Below are 20,915 nucleotides of genomic sequence, written 5' to 3' on the forward strand. Positions count from 1 at the left end.
TCTCACACGTGTATCCAGGCGTACACACACATGCATATTCAGACAGAATTATGTGCACAATGAGAAGAGTGACAGACGATGGCAAAGGTCAGGGAAAGCTCAAGCTATAAGAGCTTGCCACAATTACAGCACTTAAGACCTGGCCTGCAACACATACAAAATACACACACACACACACACACACACACACACACACACACACACACACACACACACACACACACACACACACACACACACACACACACACACACACACACACACACACACACACACACACACACACACACACACACACACACACACACACACACACACACACACACATTACCTCTGGCTTTCTGCGATTAGGGCCACTTGGATCACAACATCGTTCTCTATGGGACCCTGTGAAAGAGACAGAGAACAGAGAGGTTAACATGTGGACTGCATATGATGCATCAGTGAATGCATTTAAAGAAATGTCTGTTAGGTCTATTCATTGCGAAATGAGGAAACACAATGGATATAAAGCCAAGGGTCTACTGATGAAAGAATGACATATTTGCAGTATTGTAAATAAAAAAGTGTCTATGGCGACATTTGAGGAATACAATGCTGTGCTAATGCAACTGCTGGGGCTACACATTAAAAGCATTTGACTGATAAGATTAAATGTAGTTTATTCATCCTCTACCGTGTTGTGTAATGTTTATTTATACTGTTCATGCTCACTACTTGTAGCACTTCGGGATTTGAATTTCAAATATGAAGTGCTTTATAAATGGAACCCATTATTATTATTATTATTATTATTATCCCACATTTGGAAGTTTTGTTGCGGCAGAAGCATGTTAACAGGCATTACACGAGTTAATGATATAACAACATTTTAAAAAGAAATTCAAAGATAATATATACATATCAACAGTAGAAACTATATATATCAATAGAGAATCTAAAATAATACACATTATTAATATACATAATACATTTGGATACTATTTCATTAGATGAAAGTAAACAAGTTTATTTTTTATTCTGAAGGAGGTATTGCGATGTGTTTGTCAGTGAGTTTGACATTGACCAATATCGTTCATCAAAAATGAGAGGTACTTTTGGGCGTTTTCTGCCAGTTCTAAATAGCTGTTAGATGCAGAACTGTAGTTGACAGACTGCACAACTCCAACTTCTCAAACAGGTAACCATACACCTTCACGTTCGCAGACTTATGACTATATGGAAGAAAAAAACACGTCTCTCAGTCACATCAGTTGTTCAATGGTTTGATCCTCAGTCCCTGCAGTCAACATGTCAAAGTGTCCTTGGGAAATACATGTAACCTTTAATTGGCATGTTCTCCACCAGCACTGAGATCTTAAAGACTGCTACTTCAACTGTTATTGTGGTTCTATTTTTCTCTCTATCCTTGTTTTCTTGTATATCAAACATCCATGCTAATAAAGGGAACCGGAGAATGAGAATCGATGTGTGTATATATGTGTGGGAGAGACCAGAGGAAGAGACGGTGTTTGAAATCAAAATTCAACTCACTCCTGTATAAAATGACAGTAGCCGTGTTATTGCTGCCTCCTCTCTCACGCAATTTAAATGAAATAAAACTGTGAATAACCAACTAAGGTTGATGAGAGATGCAGGAGCGCGCCCAGAGAAGGAGCTAGATATTAAAAAGCGAGGGAGATGTAAAGAGCAGAGAGGGATAGAAACATCAGATGTTTTTGTTCGTTTTTTTCGCCCACACAGGGAGATGGTTTGAAATAACATGAAATAGAGAATACACAAATAAAGAGGTGAGAATCATGGCATTTATGATTAATTCTGTTCCATAAGTATAACAATGAAAAACTGTTTACACAATAATTTAAAGCCTGCATGTTTACCTCGTTATGAGGACATTTTGCCTTTCTTACTTTGATATCATTTTGCTTAACGCCCCTTGAGAAGAGTGACTATGACTTGTGATCAGTAATATCTGAATGGGTCACTGGGTTTTAGCATTCGTGTTGACATGCGACAGTACTATTATACCCATTGGTGGCTGCACAATAAGTCCTCTTCAGATTACCACAGTGTCGTTCTGCTTGAGGTTCTGTTTTGTTTGCCTTGATCTCATGTTACAACCATTTAGTTAACTGTGATAATGATGAGATGCAAGTTAAACAAAACTACTGCTGCCCAGTCTAGCTGAAATTGCTTCGAATATTTCTATATAAATATTTCTATATATATAGGAGTATAAATATGTTATGTGAATTACAGACTGTGAACTCAGAGACTGTGAGAAAAAGTTTTCAATTTAAATAAATAAACCTAATTCTCATTCTGTTCATGTCTTTTCGTACATCCAAGGGTCAGAGTCAACGAAAGATAAGTTGAATAGCCTTTTCCATATTGTTTTTGTAAAGTTTTACAGCTGGGCCACCAAAAATGTAGTTTACAAAAATACTTGTGCTAAATGTGTGCCTTCGATGGACCTCGGGGCCAAATGCTAAAATGTACCTGATTCTAATCTTTACCAAGATCTCTATCGCATAAGCAATATAAGTCCTTTATGGTCAAATAAAGATTAATAAAACAATATGTGTCTTTGTGATGATTGGGAATAATGTAAACACCAAGATATCCAAATAATATTTGTGGTGGGATAACTCGGAACAAATTGATCTTGTTTCGGATATAATAACAGAACCTTTTATATGCGTAATATTTGAGCTTTGAATGTCAGTCATTACAAAAACAACATTTGGGAGAATGTTTTCCCAATAGTCCAAATGAGCCAGTTAATCAGCTGTCTTCGCATTGTATCAATGTCCATCTCCAACACAACTAATATTCGTATTAACTAAGAAACCTACTCAAAGATGCCTCTTCACAATGTAACAAGACAACAACAAGAAGTGTAGCCATCAAACTGCAAAAGGATGAGTACAAAAGAACAAAATAAAGGTAAAATAAATACTTGCATCAGCTGTATAGTAAAAGACTAACGCTTTTCCATCTCAAAATATAAAAAAGAAAAGAAAGAAAAGACAGAACTAAAGCAATAAAGCACATGGAATCCTATTGATTTCATAACTGTGGCCTCAGAGGTAGTCCTTTAAGGCAACACTTTATAGCACAACAACAACAACAACAACATACAGTCTCTATTGGCCAGCATGGAGTAACACATCACTGATGTTGCCTGCAGTGCGAATGCAGGATGTGAACCAACATGAAAGCAAGAAAAGAGGAAACAAGCAGTCATTTCAAAGGTGCCCTCTGCAGTGTCTCAGACCTGTTGGGCTCGTCTTGTAGTGGAACACAATATGAAGAATAAATCACATGCAAATGTATTGAAAGAAAAACGGAATGTGTTTTTCAAAAGTCTGTTTTGTGTTTAGGAATAGACGTGATATTTGTACCCAATCACTATTACCTTTAGCAAAGAAAGACACGTATTTGCATACATTTAAATGAATGTCTGACAGATGTGTTTGTGTTAACCAGTCTGCATTTCTGTCTTTCTATTGTGCTCCTTCCTATCCAAGAGTTGTGTGTATTGTTATATTTATGCGCATTTAAATGTCTCTCTGTGGGTGTCCTTTGTTGCCTTTCATCTTCTTGTTCTTTATTTGTAGAAGTACCATTCATACGTGTAATGTGTGTGTGTATTTGTGTGTGTAAGTGAATTGTCTGCAGAGACGATCATCTTCAATGCGCTGAGTGACGGTATATTCAGGGAAATGTAGGAAGCAGGCTTGTGACGCACAGGAGCAGCGGCCTTTCATCTTGTTCACATTGTGGACACACACACACACACGCACACACGCACACACACACAACCTTCTAGTGTAAAAGCTCTGATACCGGCATGCACAGATAGTCGGTGACAGAAAACTAGAGCTAGGAATAACAACACACAAATCAGCATGAACACACACACACTCTGGGAGCCATTTTGTTTAGTCGATAAGAGCTAGTTTTAGCCAACAACCTCGTTATCATCAATCAGATAGCGGATGGGAGGCTGAGTAGAAAAAAGCAGCTCAACACAAATCTCTTCTGATGAATTGAGGAGCAATGGCTTCTAAAATGCTGCAGTGCAACTCTCTCATAGCGCTGGTGTCGGAGCAAACAAAGGGCTCATTTTCACTCTGCACCGCTATCAAACCTCAGCGACAGGTGACAAAGGAACATTTGATGAAATGTTTAAGAAGCAACCCGAAAACATCCATGCAGTATCACTGAAAAGGTGCGGAGAGGAAATCAGGACAATGGGTGTTGCTGTGGCTTCAAAAAGTCCCCCCAACCCCTGCAGTCAATATGCTGATGTGTCTTTGGGAAAGATACTTAACCCCACATTTCTCTCAAAGGCATGGCCAATGGTGTGTAAATGTTAGTTTCCTTTAACAGGGGCGAGGAAATGGAGGCGGCTGTGGCTAAGAAGGTAGAGCGGTCATCCACCAATCAGAACGTTGGTGGTTCGATCCCCATCCCTGCAGACAACATGCCGTTGTTTCTTTGGGCAGGATACTTAAACCCAAATTGTTCCCAATGGGATGGCCAACTGTGCATCTTGTATGGCAGCCTGTTCCTCTATGTAAATGGGTCTGTTCTGCAATATATATTATTACTAGATAGCAAAATATCCATCCCAGTTTCTCGAAGTCCAAGGTTATTTTTAGCTTTTAAATGTCTTATTTGTCAGTCTAAACCCCCCATAAATGTTGTTTAATATGACAAAAAACAAGAACAAATCAAGGTATCCCAACATTTGAAAGCCTGAAAACAGCCTTTTTGAGGCATATTTGCAATATCAATTACTTTAACGATGAATTGATTACCCAATTGGCAATTAAATAATTGTGGACATATCGTTGGAGCTATACATTATGATACACAGTGTAAAAGAACATGAACTGTTCAGGGAGAAGATGTCCAAACAGAAGTAGAGTTGATTAGAATAGACATGCTTTTCCGATCCCTGCCTAAAAAGGCGCTCTTTAGAGCATATATGAATGTGAATAAAATATTCTTGCCAGGATAAAAATTGCTCTCTGGCTGCCTCCACCTACACATTAAACCTCAACGCTAGGATATCAATCAGCTTCTCTTTAGGGAATTACTGGAAATGGCAAACTGCAGTAGAAAGATGTAGAAAGACATGCAGGCTTAGGGAGGTTGAGTAAGCCAGAAAAATGGATTGCATCACTTCAACATGAAATAACTCCTGGAATGCACTCAACATCACAGATCTATGATATCCAACAGGGTACAGTATGTATCCAAGAGGGAACGTGGCTGTTGGGGAACCGAGGGGTTGGCAGCTGAAGGTTAGCATCGAGCTGATCAGGTTTGGTGAGTGAAATGGATAACTAGAATATTTAAATATACTTTACATAAGACCATATCAAACATGACTGTTTTACTTATAGCATAGGAAATGAAAAAAAGGGCGGCGGGTTGTATTGTTTTTGGTTTGTCAAGTCCACTTATTTCCTTTCCAGCCAAGAGTTAAAATATTTATACCACTCTCCTTGCTGCAGGCAGCAGTTGGGTGGCTCAGCATGAATGCTGAAAGCAGGATGAGATAGCAGTGACACTAGGTTAAACCATAACTTTGTTTTTTACACTTCAGTAGAGTTTGAATAAACTTGATAAATAGTTATTTATTGAGCTTATGAGGTGCTGTTGGGCAGAATCAGTTACCTTAGGATAAAGCGTGGCTAGCTGTTACCTATTTACACTAAAATGACAAGCTAATAAGCTAACTGGACCTCACTACATCTTAACTGCCAGCTTCAGCCAACTGAATAATCGATTAAAGATTGGATTTAGAGAAGCGTTAGCAGCCAGATATTTCGCCAAGGGGTTGGTGGACACGAAACAAAGCTAGAAAAAGAGTGAAGATTGGTTTGAAATTCATTGGGACAAACACAACTTCAAATGAAAACTTAAGTTGCTCAATAACTGCTGGACATGTAAACAAGCCTTGTTTTGCCAGCAAGTTCAATGTATCAACTTAAAGAAATGTGCTTTTTCCACTACTCCGAAAAAATCTGCTAATGCAGGCGTAAGCATATCAATTATTTAAGATTTAAATACGTCTTGTTTTTGAATTTCCCTGACTTTATCAAGACTGTTTTGACTCAATACGACCTGGAGATACGCTCTAGGTCACAGTGTTTTAGCTACCATTTTGAGTGCTCTTCTTAACTATTCTTGCAAATTACAGAAATTCATCCCACCAGGTCAGAATATTGAATATCTAAACACTGTTGTTGCAGTTGACCCCAAGCACAACTTTTGGTCTGTTAGCTTAAGGTTCCAACAAGTCCTCCAACTCATACGACCAAATGGGTCGATTGTTTAAGCCCTTATTACGACCAAATATGTCGTTTGTTCAAGCGCTTAATACGACCTATAATTACGTTTTAAAATTGTCGGCCTCGAGTGCTCCCGTTCAATGCAAACGTTACAGAGGGTTGTTTATTCACAAATAACCCTCTCTGTAAAATCCTAAATTGTAGGATAGTTTGGCCATTAAAACGCGTTATGATTAGATTTCTAGCGAGAAGTATATATTGTACTTTTAGAATCCACGTCCAGTCGATATGTAGGATCTATAGTTTGATAGATATTACGAAGATGATTTGAGGTTTCGTCAGGAGAACGTGTATATGCGGCAAGCTTCCATGTAAAGTTACGGGTTGAAAACAGTATTTCCGGTCTCGACGTTTTCATAATAAAACCAATGATCAAATGATTTAACAGTGATATCTGCAGTACTCATCCACTAAAAAACATCAGTTTATCCTTGTTAATTATACGACATTTATTGGTTTAAATTGTGTACAATGCTTTTGTGTTTTTCCCATAGGTTTTTCTCTTTCGATTCTGAGAGACACATTTCTGTTTTCAGAGGTTTTGATAGGCTGATCACGCCGCAATGCACGTCGGGATATGGTGTTTATGTGATATGAAATCGGAAAACATTAAAAAAAATAATAATACTTTATTCCGAGTGTTCTTGCTTTTCTCTTTGAAAGTCATCACATAATGGCATTGCAATACACGGTTCGGCTGCATTAAATATTACATATCTGCCCTAGATATGTATTTATAGAGCCCTGATCAGAAGACCTTTTGACAAACTGGAAGAGATGCCGCCAAAACTGAATAAGTGACGTGGACCATAAATATATCAACAATTAAACAACATCTTCCATTTCTTTTCACACAATACGTCTCCTTGCAGTATCAACACTAATTCGGCTGACTTTTATATTTGATCCAATTAGTAGATCTGTCTGTATTTACACCATAACGGTGCACAGCTGATAGAAAGGGACTGTTTTGTAGTTTTTAAAGATATTACTGATTTTCTGAACTACCTTTCCAACTCCTCATGCAGTTGACTGTTACAGGTCTATACAAGTTAATGGTACAATGCATAAGCTTCACATCGAGAGACTGAAACTGTATTTTCCTTTAACGTTCTGTTTTAATTTCACAATAAAGTGAATAGTCATATTATGTACGATATTATTATGTTGTATTAACTAGACCACTGGTCTAAACCGCACCTCCTAGTGGTTAAAGCACGTTATTGAATGTAGTTGTTGAATAAGTTATATTTGATGAAAACATTTAAATATTAAGAGTAGCCTACATACAAAATAGGGGTCAATGATAGAAATATAGAATGGAAAATATCAAGAAGATACTGTAGTGATCTCTACAATAAAACCGTTTAGTGCAGGACGTCCAAAGATATTAACAGGAGGATGTGCAAAACAGACAAACTGATAAGGCTGAATTTTACTCAGGTGTAACTAAAGTCTGATTTAAGGGTTGTTTATATTTCACATCATTAATCAGAATCTGCAAAGTAACAAAAATAAATGTAGTAGAGTAAAAATACCAGGTTAACCTCTGAATTGTAGTGGAGTAGAACAAAGTAGTACATGCTGCTGTAACAAAAACATTTCCCAACTTGGGATCAATAAAGTATCTTATCTTAAGATGATCGATGGCTACTGCCATATTTGCTAAATGTGCATCTGAACCTTGACAAGTGCATGTTTCAGGCTTATCAATTAACAACAGGAGGGGTCACAGACATAAGACCAGCTGTTAAATAAAGCTCTTCTGACCTTAGCTGTCATGTGGTATTAATGCTGCCCATTATGGACACAAGCAATTTTCACCCATGTATTAATTATATGTTTTAAATGTGATAACACCAATGTGTTTCGTATCCCCTGAACCTCCAGGGATGTATACAGTTTAATACTGGCAACTTCTAATTGTGGGAAATACGAAAACGTCTTTTAAAACTACATTTCCCAGTAGAGACGTGCCATAGAACATGTTGCGAAACACACAATAGCCAGCAAGTGTAATTCTGGGGGGGGGGGGCCGGGCTGGACCCGTCCAAGTCCAGTTTTGGATAGTCTGGCGTGGTTCCATTCCATTTCAAAGAGCTGTTTGACAGCGTAACCTTGTCGCACTGCCACTCCAATATCCAATCACAGAGCTTGAAGGCTAATCACGGGGTTTGTAAAGCAAGGCGGATGTTGTAGTCCCAAACGATAGCTGGGGATTCTGGGTAGTGTAGTGTCTTCGGAAACTCTGTAGTGTCTAAACTCCGAAAAAACAATTTGTTTCTCCGAATCGAAGGTTAAAAACACAAAAGCATTGTACACAATTTAAACCAATCAATATTGTGTAATTAACAAGGATAAACTGATGTTTTTAGTGGATGAGTAATGGAGATATCACTGTGTAATCATTTGACAGTGTGGGGAATACTTCCGGTTTTTTTATGAAAACTTCGAGACCGGAAAAACTGTTTCACCCACGCTAACTTTACATGGAAGCTGCCCCATATACACGTTCTCCCTGGCGAGACCCTCAAATCATCTTCGTATATCTATCAAACTGTAGATCCTACACATCCACTGGACGTAGATTATAAAGTACAATATACACTTCTCGCTAGAAATCTAATAAAAAAGCATTTTAATGGCCAAACTATTTCACAATTTAGGATTTTCCAGAGAGGGTTATTTGTGAATAAACGACCCTCCGGAGCGTTTGCAATCGACAGGAGCATGTTGTTTCTTACACGACCACTAGAGGGGCTACACTTTAAAACGTGACTCTGGGTCGTATTTAGCTGCTGAACAATCGACCTATATGGTCGTTTTTTGTAGGAGGACAGGCTGTAAGGTTCAGGGTGAAGCAGAAACAGATCATCAGGCATTTGCTACCAACTAAGCCAATCATTAATGTAATCTTGAATACCACTACATTTTGCCTTCAAGTTTCACCACCGACTTGATATGGAAATAAGATTAATTTATTCATGAAGTAAGCAGATCAAAGCTAAGCAATTAAATGAAGAGTTTAATATTAACTCAAGAACCCTTGTAGGAGGAACAGATGCGGTTTAGGCCATCGGTGAAGAGTGTTGTTACAGAAGGGCGATTATTACACACACTTAAGTTGGGCCAAGGGATATAAATATCAAAATGAAAATAATAAAAACCCAGCAAGACACAATTGGAAAAGGTTTACTGATTACCTTCTGGACCCATTTGGAGTATACCGCAGAGTTTGGTCTAGGCCAACCAAGCCAACCTTTGTAATAAACTGTTTAACCATAGGCAGGACTTAATTTAAAAACAGGGTTAAATCATCATTCATTCACAAAAAGGAATTGGAAAAGTCTGCTATCTGTGGCAGCCAATACAAAAGGATGCAGAAGCAAAAGCTAATTTGTTTATTCATCGGGAAAACAATAACTCAGCACTCCTACATTCTCAGCTCTATGCTGAGCAAGGCTTGTCTGGAGGGTTTATTTTAGAAATGTACAAAATGAACATGTGTAAATATACATATATAGGCCTACACTGTATATCGTCCATTCCTCCCCTTATAGGCGTTTTCGGCATCTTGCCTATCGCAGCTTTGTAAGCTGCTGCTGGGGCTTTTTAGGACGAGGCATGAGAGTGGTCATCCCGTCATGTGTTGGCCGCCAGATATGCCAGGAGTTTAAGATGAACTTTTATTAATCCCTCATGGGGAAATTATTTCTCTGCATTTGACCCATCCTAGTGTTAGGAGCAGTGTGCTGCCATTTTGAACGGCGCCCGGGGAGCAATGTGGGGAACGGTGCCTTGCTCAGGGACACCTCGGTAGCACTTGGTCTTTCGGGGACTTGAACTGGTGACCTTCCAGTTCCCAAGCCAAGTCCCTATCGACTTCGCCACCACCACCGTTTCCTGATCTGGCTGGACGAAATCAAATGCAAATCACAAAATATTAGAGAAACTTCGTTTTTTAGGTTCGTTAGCTTGCCAGCTAGATTAATATGCTAATCTACATTTGCTAGTGTTCAGTGTAATATGCCAACCTACTATGAACAACAGCTAGTGGTTCATATTAGGCTAGCAAGAACATGTTTACAATTGCAATCTTATACGGGTAGCCTGCTACGTTCGGTCATTCATTGTAGCTGGCATAAAAACAATGTTTTCCCTAGCAAACTCATGTCTAGCTCTTGGTAGCCTTCTTGTTTAGCTCGGTAGCATACACGCTAGGAATGCCAACAATAATGTAATTAAGTTTCGCGACTGACCGTACAGTAAATCACCCGCTGTTACTGTCTATGAGTATTTTGTGTGTGAATGCAGACATTCTCCTGCTATGAGATACCAACCCAGTCTCACGGCATTTCGTGTTCACCAACACGATTTTTAATCTATTGATTCGTGTTCACCATCACGATTTGCCCCTTTTATTCGTGTTGCACAGCACGATTTTAAAAGCAATGTATTTCTATTGGTAACGTGTTTCGTGCCTGCAGGCTGCAGCACGTATTTTTCTCCGGTCGGGTCGTGGAAGACCGGAAGCTGTGTGGTTCATAAAAACATGTTCTTACTCAATATCAAGCCACAGTTATTGCTTTTATTTTAATCGTATAATTTCGGACTTTTGTTGCCGTCTGTGAGGAAAATAAATGGGGCTCAGAGCCTCAGGATACTGAAATCTGTATTTTTAAATATTTTGTTCCTTCTAATTTGTTATTCTTTTCAAAATAACACACTGTTATTTACTCACCAATAACACACAATTATCCTTGCTTTTATTATTGGTTTAATTCCATAATCTCTGGCTTTTTGGTGTCCGTCAGGAACTGAATTTCAAAATAAAAATAACCGGAAACAGACGTAGGCCTATAAGGGACATTTCGAGCATCATTGCGATTGTCAACATTTCTGAGTTTAGGATGGCCGAAGACACTACACTACCCATAATCCCCAGCTATCGTTTAGGACTACAGTTCCCGTAAGGTTACGCAGAGCGTCAAACAGCTGTGTGAAATGGAACGAAACCACGCCAGTCTATCCAAAACTGGAATCGAACACCCCCCCAGAACTACACATGCTGGCTATTGTGTTTCGCAAAATGTTCTATGGGACGTCTCTACTGAACGTTTTCGTTTTTCCCACAATTAGAAGTTGCCATTATTAAACACATTGGTGTTATCAAATGTAAAACATATAATTAATAAATGGGTGAAAATCACTTGTGTCCATAATGCGCAGCATTAATATATACCCACATGACAGCTCATTGCTACTTTGTAATTCTACTCCACGACAATTCAGAGGTTAACCTGGTATTTTCACTCCACTGCATTTATTTGAGTTACTTTGCAGATTCTGATTAATGATGTGAAATATAAACAACCCTTAAATCAGACTTTAGTTACACCTGAGTACAATGAGATATTTGATAGTTGGTGCTTGAGAAGACTAAACATGTATCTGAAATTGACATGAATGGAAACAAGTAATAAAGTATATTCATTACTCGTTATTCTCTACTAATAGTTAATTAAAGACTGTATATTATGGCTATTTTGCACATCCCTTTCAAGATTTTCAAGGTTTATTGACATATCATACACAACTACGGTGTAGTTATGCAATGAATGAAAACTTGGGTCACAGGTTCCTCAACAGTGCAGTACAAGACATCTATCAATATGTGTGTACCTCCACCATTAAACTGTCATATTCTGCACATTTCTTATTCTATCTACATACATAAGAGTATAATCCATATGTATAATATCAGTTAAAATAAGTGCTTCAACATAGTTAACATTGCAGGAAAGCAATATATTAGACGTTAATTACTTTGTCAGGCTTAATATTTAATATTTAATGTTTAAATAAAGGTTAATCCGTTTTTCTGTTTTGCACCTCCTCCTATTAATATCTGTGTACATCCTGCACTAAACTGTTTTATTGTAGAGATCACTTATAGTATCTTCTTGATTTTTTATATTCTATATTTCTATATTTATACTTTCCCACTTTCGAAAGTATGTACTCTTAATATTTTTTTAATCAAATATAACACATACAAACAATAATTCAATAACGTGCTTTAACCACTAGGAGGTGCACACAAGGTGCACACAGCCATAATAACTTTGTATTATTAGTGTGTATGTACAACATCTGAAGATGTATAGTTTTGCATGCTTTCACATCATTTTACAGCATATTGCTATACTATTTCAGACTCAGTATTTACATTCTTACATTCAAAGAAAATCAGTAATATCTTTGAAAACTACAGTCCTTTTCTATCAGCTGTGCACCATTATGGTGTTATAACCTATCTATGAATTAGATCAAATGTAAAAGTCAGCCGAATTAGTGTTGATACTGCAAGGAGACGTATTGTGTGAAGAGAAATTGAAAATGTTGTTTAATTGTTGATATATTTATGATCCACGTCAAGTATTCAGTTTCGGCGGCATTTCTTCCAGTTTTTCCAAAGGTCTTCTCATCAGGGCTCTCTAAATAAAGAACTACGGCAGATCTGTAATATGTAATGCAGCCGAACCGTGTATTACAATGCCGTTATGTGATGACTTCCAAAGAGAAAAGCAAGAGCACTCGGAATTAAGTATTATTTTATACTTTTAAAATGTTTTCCGGATTTCATATAATATAAACACCAACTCCCAACATGCATTGCGGCTAACACATCCAATCAGCGAGCTTAAAACCATAGCTGAGGATCTTGGGTAATCGCCTACATCTGTTTCCGGTTATTTTTATTGTTAAATTCAGTTCCTGACGGACGCCAAAAAAGCCCGAGATTATGGAATTAAACCAATAAATAAAAGAAAGGATAATTGTGTGTTATTGGTGAGTAAATAACAGTGTGTTATTTTGAAAAGAATAACAAATTAGAAGGAAAAGAATATTTAAAAATACAGATTTCAGTATCCTGAGGCTCTGAGCCCCATTTATTTTCCTCACAGACGGCAACAAAAGTCCGAAATTATACGATTTAAAATAAAAGCAATAATTGTGGCTTGATATTGAGTAAGAACATGTTTTTATGAACCACACAGCTTCCGGTCTTCCACGACCCGAACGGAGAAAAGACGTGCTGCAGCCTGCAGGCACGAAACACATTACCAGTAGAAATACATTGCTTTTAAAATCGTGCTGTGCAACACGAAAAAAAGGGGCAAATCGTGTTGGTGAACACGAATCAATAGATTAAAAATCGTGTTGGTGAACACGAAATGCCGTGAGACTGGGTTGGAGATACATGTAAGGCCATCTGCTAACATTGGAGTTAATATATGGAAACGATAACTTAGTTAGCACTGTGTCAATGGCTTAGCAGCCCGAAAAACTTTTACCCATTTAAACAGTCGTGGTAGATACCTTGTTTGTTTTAAACATCATAAAACCAAACAATAATGAATACTTACAGGTTGTGTACCCGAATCTCCCGCTGGTCCAAACAAAGTAGGAACAGCATCGTTCTTCAGTGCCCTACGCTGTACATATCCGGCATGAATCGCTGAAAGGTTTGTGAAGCTTTGTTTCGTGAAATGCAGAGGGTGTGGCCTCTGGGTATCCCCACGTCACAGCACCCAGGAAGTAAACAATGGAAAATGAGAAATCTCCAACGAGGCGTTTTGGGGCAGCATAGACTGTGTTAGAGTTTTACTCTCTACAGGGTGTACTTTGAGGGTTTTTGACTCTGCAGACCGTTTACATGCAGACAAACCTTCATAACACACAAGGGGACGGGTAATAACCGGAAAAGCATGACATGGGACCTTTAACTGATCAAATTAAACGGAATAAGAAAGCAGTTGAAGTTGACATACAAAGGGCAGGGACAATGGCAGTGAAGGCTGTGTTGTTATTTGTTCAATCTCCGTCTGATAACTGTTTCCACTGTGTGTAAGCGCCCCAACCTTCGCATGATGACAGGAAGAACAAACACTACTTTTTACCTATAGGCGTGCATAAACAAACACATACTCAATAATGAAAGAGGCATATTAATGCATAGAGATGGCACAAAGAAAGAGACGCATCTGTAATTCAATTGTATGACAGCTGCTACCTTTGCTTTTCTTGTACAACCCCAGAAAGTGTTACAAAGTCAATATATAAGCTGCTGTGGCTAGGTGCAAAAAGCAAGAAAACCAAATCTACAAAGACAAAAAGGTTGAAAAAAGGATATAAAGGAAGTGTGATGATGGGACAAATTATACACGCTGTTGACAAGTGCTGAGGAACATTTGCAGCTGCACGATGGACTGGGGGTAGTTCAGAGGGCCGGCTGCTGCGTCCGGCCCCTCAGAGATACGGCGGTGCTTACATTTGACAAAGTGAAAGCCATTTGCCGGAGCACTCCGCTGTGAGTCCCCGCCAGAACCAGAAATTAATTCCGGCTTCGCTTGGTTTGACTTTTTCCCTCAGAATTAAAGCACTGAGTTGTGACACAAGACGATAAGCCAGAGTCTGAGATATTTCGCTCTTTCCCATCTTGCATTCCTCCCTTTACTCCTTTCTTTCCTTTGACCCTCCATCAGTTCTTCCTTCCTTCTATCCTGCATTATGTTTCTTCTTTCTTTCTTTCTTCGTTTCTTTCCGTACTTTTTCTTTACTCCCTTCTTGTGTTCCCTGTTTGTCTTTCTATCAGCTAGTCCTTCCTTTCGCCTCCTTTCTTCCCTCCTCTTGTCGTTCCGTTCTTTTCCTTCTTTCCTTCCGACTTTTTTCTTCTTTGCTTCCTAGCAATTTTCTTAATTCTTCTGCTGAATTTTCTTCCCCCTCGTCCTTCCATCCTACATTATGTCCTTTCCTCTGTCCTCCTATTCCTTTATCCAACCATTCTCTTCTCCTTTCTTTTCTCCTTCTGCCCTTTCATACCACCTTTACTCCCTTCCTTCTATCTTTCTATCCTTTCAATCCTACCTTCTTTTCTTTCCACTGTCTTTCTATACCTTCATCATACTTTGGTTTTCTCCTTTCCTTTCTTCCTTCTGCCTCTTAATCCTACCCTCTTGCTATTCTTACTCTTTCACTTTCCGTCTCTTTCCTCTCATTTTCAGTCTCACCAACACTTGTCTCTCGGTAATCAGAGGCAAATTGCTGACAAAAAAAAGTATTTCTCAGACGTTTCTGTCAAAACAACAATGCCAGTAAAACATTAAAAACTCAAACACAGGGTGAGAGTGACTTGAACCTGCAGCAGAGTTATGTACACAGCTGTGAGTCTGCAAAACGCTGACTCTAGCTCAGCAAACATGATTAATACTGTTGATAAAGAAAGTTATTTATTATATCCCAACTGTTATATTGCTGACGTTTCTGTTTTCAGCGTCCGCATTATTTTCAGGTTAGGGATTTTCATGAATTCAATAAATGCAACAGCTTGCTATGTTCATTTGTGGTGACTGCTGTTGGTGTTTGAAAAATAGAATATATGGCAGGTGGTTGGAAAGCTTGAACAATAATTATTATTATAATAATCAGAATAATTCTCAAAATTAGAAAGATTGCTATGTAATTATTAAATGTCCATCCATCCATCTTCTCCCGCTTATCCGTGGTCGGGTCGCGGGGGTAGCAGTTCCACAGAGAGCCCCAAACTTTCTTTCCCTGGCGACATCAACCAGCTCTGACTGGGGGATCCCAAGGCGCTCCCAGGCCAGCGAAGAGATATAATCCCTCCACCTGGTCCTAGGTCTACCCCTTGGTCTCTTCCCAGCTGGACGTGCCTGGAACACCTCCCTAGGGAGGCGCCCAGGTGGCATCCTAACTAGGTGCCCGAACCACCTCAACTGGCTCCTTTCGACGCGAAGGAGGAGCGGCTCAACCCCGAGTCCCTCCCTGATGACCGAACTTCTCACCTTATCCCTAAGGGAGTCACCAGCCACCCTGCGGAGAAAACCCATCTCGGCCGCTTGTATCCGCGATCTCGTTCTTTCGGTCATGACCCATCCTTCATGACCATAGGTGAGGGTAGGAACGAAAATGGCCCGGTAGACAGATAGCTTTGCCTTCTGGCTCAGCTCCCTTTTCGTCACAACGGTGCGGTAAATTCTCCGGCCCATCTCACGCTCCATTGTTCCCTCACTCGAGAACAAGACCCCGAGATACTTGAACTCCTTCACTTGGGGTAAGGACTCATTCCCTACTTGGAGTGGACAGTCATCGGTTTCCTGCTGAGAACCATGGCCTCAGATTTGGAGGTGCTGATTCCTCATCCCAGCCGCTTCACACCTCGGTTGCGAACCGATCCAGTGAGTGCTGAAGGTCGCAGACCGATGAAAGCCATTAGAACCACTCATCTGCAAAAAGCAGTGGGCAACCTTAGTCCACCGAACTGCAGACCCCTCCCCCACGACTACGCCTCGAAATCCGATCCATGTAATATTACAAACAGGATTGGTGACAAAGCGCAGCCCTGGCGGAGGCCAACCCTCACCGGAAATGGGTCCGACTTACTGCCGAGGAACCGGACACAGCTCTGCTCTCGCTTTGGGAGTACAGAGATTGGATGGCCCTGAGTAGAGACCCCCTCACCCCATACTCCCGCAGCACCTCCCACAGTAACTCCCTGGGAACTCGGTCATACGCCTTCTCCAAGTCTACAAAACACATTAGACCGGATAAGCGTACTCCCAGGCCCCCTCCAGGATCCTTGCGAGAGTAAAAAGCTGATCCGTCGTTCCACGACCAGGACGAATCCGCATTGTTCCTCCTCAATCTGAGGTTCGACAATCGGCCTGACCCTCCTTTCGAGTACCTTGGAGTAAACTTTCCCGGGGAGGCTGAGTAGTGTGATGCCTCTGTAAGGCACACACCCTCTGATCCCCCTTTTTAAAAAGGGGAACCACCACCCCGGTCTGCCACTCCTTCGGTACTGTTTCCGACTTCCACGCAACGTTGATGAGACGTGTCAACCAACAGTCCCTCAACACCCAAGCCTTCAGCATTTCCCGGATCTCATCCACCCACACCCGGCTTTGCCACTGTGGAGTTGTTTGACGACCTCAGTGACCTCCCCCCGGAGATGGTGTTGATCCCCCGTCATACTCCAGCTCTGCCTCTAACATAGAGGGCGGAGTTGTCGGGTTCAGGAGTTCCTCAAAGTGTTCCTTCCAACGCCCCAACCCTCCATCAGTTGAGGTCAACAACGTCCCATCCTTACTGTACACAGCTTGGATGGTTCCCTGCTTCCCCCCTGAGGTGTCGGACAGTTTTCAAGAACAACTTTGGTGCCGCCCGAAAGTCCTTCTCCATGTCTTCTCCGAACTTCTCCACACCCGCTGCTTTGCCTCGGCCACATATCAATTACTTTAACGATGAATTGATTACCCAATTGGCAATTAAATAATTGTGGACATATCGTTGGAGCTATACATTATGATACACAGTGTAAAAGAACATGAACTGTTCAGGGAGAAGATGTCCAAACAGAAGTAGAGTTGATTAGAATAGACATGCTTTTCCGATCCCTGCCTAAAAAGGCGCTCTTTAGAGCATATATGAATGTGAATAAAATATTCTTGCCAGGATAAAAATTGCTCTCTGGCTGCCTCCACCTACACATTAAACCTCAACGCTAGGATATCAATCAGCTTCTCTTTAGGGAATTACTGGAAATGGCAAACTGCAGTAGAAAGATGTAGAAAGACATGCAGGCTTAGGGAGGTTGAGTAAGCCAGAAAAATGGATTGCATCACTTCAACATGAAATAACTCCTGGAATGCACTCAACATCACAGATCTATGATATCCAACAGGGTACAGTATGTATCCAAGAGGGAACGTGGCTGTTGGGGAACCGAGGGGTTGGCAGCTGAAGGTTAGCATCGAGCTGATCAGGTTTGGTGAGTGAAATGGATAACTAGAATATTTAAATATACTTTACATAAGACCATATCAAACATGACTGTTTTACTTATAGCATAGGAAATGAAAAAAAGGGCGGCGGGTTGTATTGTTTTTGGTTTGTCAAGTCCACTTATTTCCTTTCCAGCCAAGAGTTAAAATATTTATACCACTCTCCTTGCTGCAGGCAGCAGTTGGGTGGCTCAGCATGAATGCTGAAAGCAGGATGAAATAGCAGTGACACTAGGTTAAACCATAACTTTGTTTTTTACACTTCAGTAGAGTTTGAATAAACTTGATAAATAGTTATTTATTGAGCTTATGAGGTGCTGTTGGGCAGAATCAGTTACCTTAGGATAAAGCGTGGCTAGCTGTTACCTATTTACACTAAAATGACAAGCTAATAAGCTAACTGGACCTCACTACATCTTAACTGCCAGCTTCAGCCAACTGAATAATCGATTAAAGATTGGATTTAGAGAAGCGTTTAGCAGCCAGATATTTCGCCAAGGGGTTGGTGGACACGAAACAAAGCTAGAAAAAGAGTGAAGATTGGTTTGAAATTCATTGGGACAAACACAACTTCAAATGAAAACTTAAGTTGCTCAATAACTGCTGGACATGTAAACAAGCCTTGTTTTGCCAGCAAGTTCAATGTATCAACTTAAAGAAATGTGCTTTTTCCACTACTCCGAAAAAATCTGCTAATGCAGGCGTAAGCATATCAATTATTTAAGATTTAAATACGTCTTGTTTTTGAATTTCCCTGACTTTATCAAGACTGTTTTGACTCAATACGACCTGGAGATACGCTCTAGGTCACAGTGTTTTAGCTACCATTTTTGAGTGCTCTTCTTAACTATTCTTGCAAATTACAGAAATTCATCCCACCAGGTCAGAATATTGAATATCTAAACACTGTTGTTGCAGTTGACCCCAAGCACAACTTTTGGTCTGTTAGCTTAAGGTTCCAACAAGTCCTCCAACTCATACGACCAAATGGGTCGATTGTTTAAGCCCTTATTACGACCAAATATGTCGTTTGTTCAAGCGCTTAATACGACCTATAATTACGTTTTAAAATTGTCGGCCTCGAGTGCTCCCGTTCAATGCAAACGTTACAGAGGGTTGTTTATTCACAAATAACCCTCTCTGTAAAATCCTAAATTGTAGGATAGTTTGGCCATTAAAACGCTTTATGATTAGATATCTAGCGAGAAGTATATATTGTACTTTTAGAATCCACGTCCAGTCGATATGTAGGATCTATAGTTTGATAGATATTACGAAGATGATTTGAGGTTTCGTCAGGAGAACGTGTATATGCGGCAAGCTTCCATGTAAAGTTACGGGTTGAAAACAGTATTTCCGGTCTCGACGTTTTCATAATAAAACCAATGATCAAATGATTTAACAGTGATATCTGCAGTACTCATCCACTAAAAACATCAGTTTATCCTTGTTAATTATACGGACATTTATTGGTTTAAATTGTGTACAATGCTTTTGTGTTTTTCCCATAGGTTTTTCTCTTCGATTCTGAGAGACACATTTCTGTTTTCAAGGTTTTGATAGGCTGATCACGCCGCAATGCACGTCGGGATATGGTGTTATGTGATATGAAATCGGAAACATTAAAAAAAATAATAATACTTTATTCCGAGTGTTCTTTGCTTTTCTCTTTGAAAGTTCATCACATAATTGGCATTTGCAATACAACGGTTCGGCTGCATTAAATATTACATATCTGCCCTAGATATTGTATTTATAGAGCCCTGATCAGAAGACCTTTTGACAAACTGGAAGAGATTGCACGCCAAAACTGAATAAGTGACGTGGACCATAAATATATCAACAATTAATAACAACATCTTCCATTTCTTTTCACACAATACGTCTCCTTGCAGTATCAACACTAATTCGGCTGGACTTTATATTTGATCCAATTAGTAATCTGTCTGTATTTCACCATAACGGTGCACAGCTGATAGAAAGGGACTGTTTTGTATTTTTTAAAGATATTACTGATTTTCTGAACTACCCCTTTCCAACTCCTCATGCAGTTGACTGGTACAGGTCTATACAAGTTAATGGTACAATGCATAAGCTTCACATCGAGAGACTGAAACTGTATTTCCTTTAACGTTCTGTTTTAATTTCACAATAAAGTGAATAGTCATATTATGTACGATATTATTATGTTGTATTAACTAGACCACTGGTCTAAACCGCACCTCCTATTGGTTAAAGCCACGTTATTGAATGTAGTTGTTGAATAAGTTATATTTGATGAAAACATTAAATATTAAGAGTAGCCTACATACAAATAGGGTCAATGATAGAAATATAGAATGGAAAATATCAAGAAGATACTGTAGTGATCTCTACAATAAAACCGTTTAGTGCAGGACGTCCAAAGATATTAACAGGAGGATGTGCAAAACAGACACACTGATAAGGCTGAATTTTACTCAGGTGTAACTAAGTCTGATTTAAGGGTGTTTATATTTCACATCATAATCAGAATCTGCAAAGTAACAAAAATAAATGTAGTAGAGTAAAAATACCAGGTTAACCTCTGAATTGTAGTGGAGTAGAACAAAGTAGTACATGCTGCTGTAACAAAACATTTCCCAACTTGGATCAATAAAGTATCTTATCTTAAGATGATCGATGGCTACTGCCATATTTG

General features: G+C 39.5%; 1 protein-coding gene across 3 annotated transcripts in view; it reads right to left on the minus strand.

Annotated features, from left to right (window-relative positions):
• phkb (phosphorylase kinase, beta) overlaps positions 1–20,915 on the minus strand; it is a 200,326-nt gene that overhangs the window by 65,549 nt on the left and 113,862 nt on the right. For all 3 annotated transcript variants that reach the window (XM_034105177.1, XM_034105160.1, XM_034105169.1), the window contains one exon: positions 332–387. In XM_034105177.1, the coding sequence (XP_033961068.1) occupies positions 332–387 (56 nt within the window). The remainder of the gene's footprint in view (positions 1–331; positions 388–20,915) is intronic.

The sequence above is a fragment of the Pseudochaenichthys georgianus genome, chromosome 3, assembly GCF_902827115.2.
Source record: "Pseudochaenichthys georgianus chromosome 3, fPseGeo1.2, whole genome shotgun sequence".
NCBI classification, from domain to species: Eukaryota; Metazoa; Chordata; class Actinopteri; order Perciformes; family Channichthyidae; genus Pseudochaenichthys; species Pseudochaenichthys georgianus.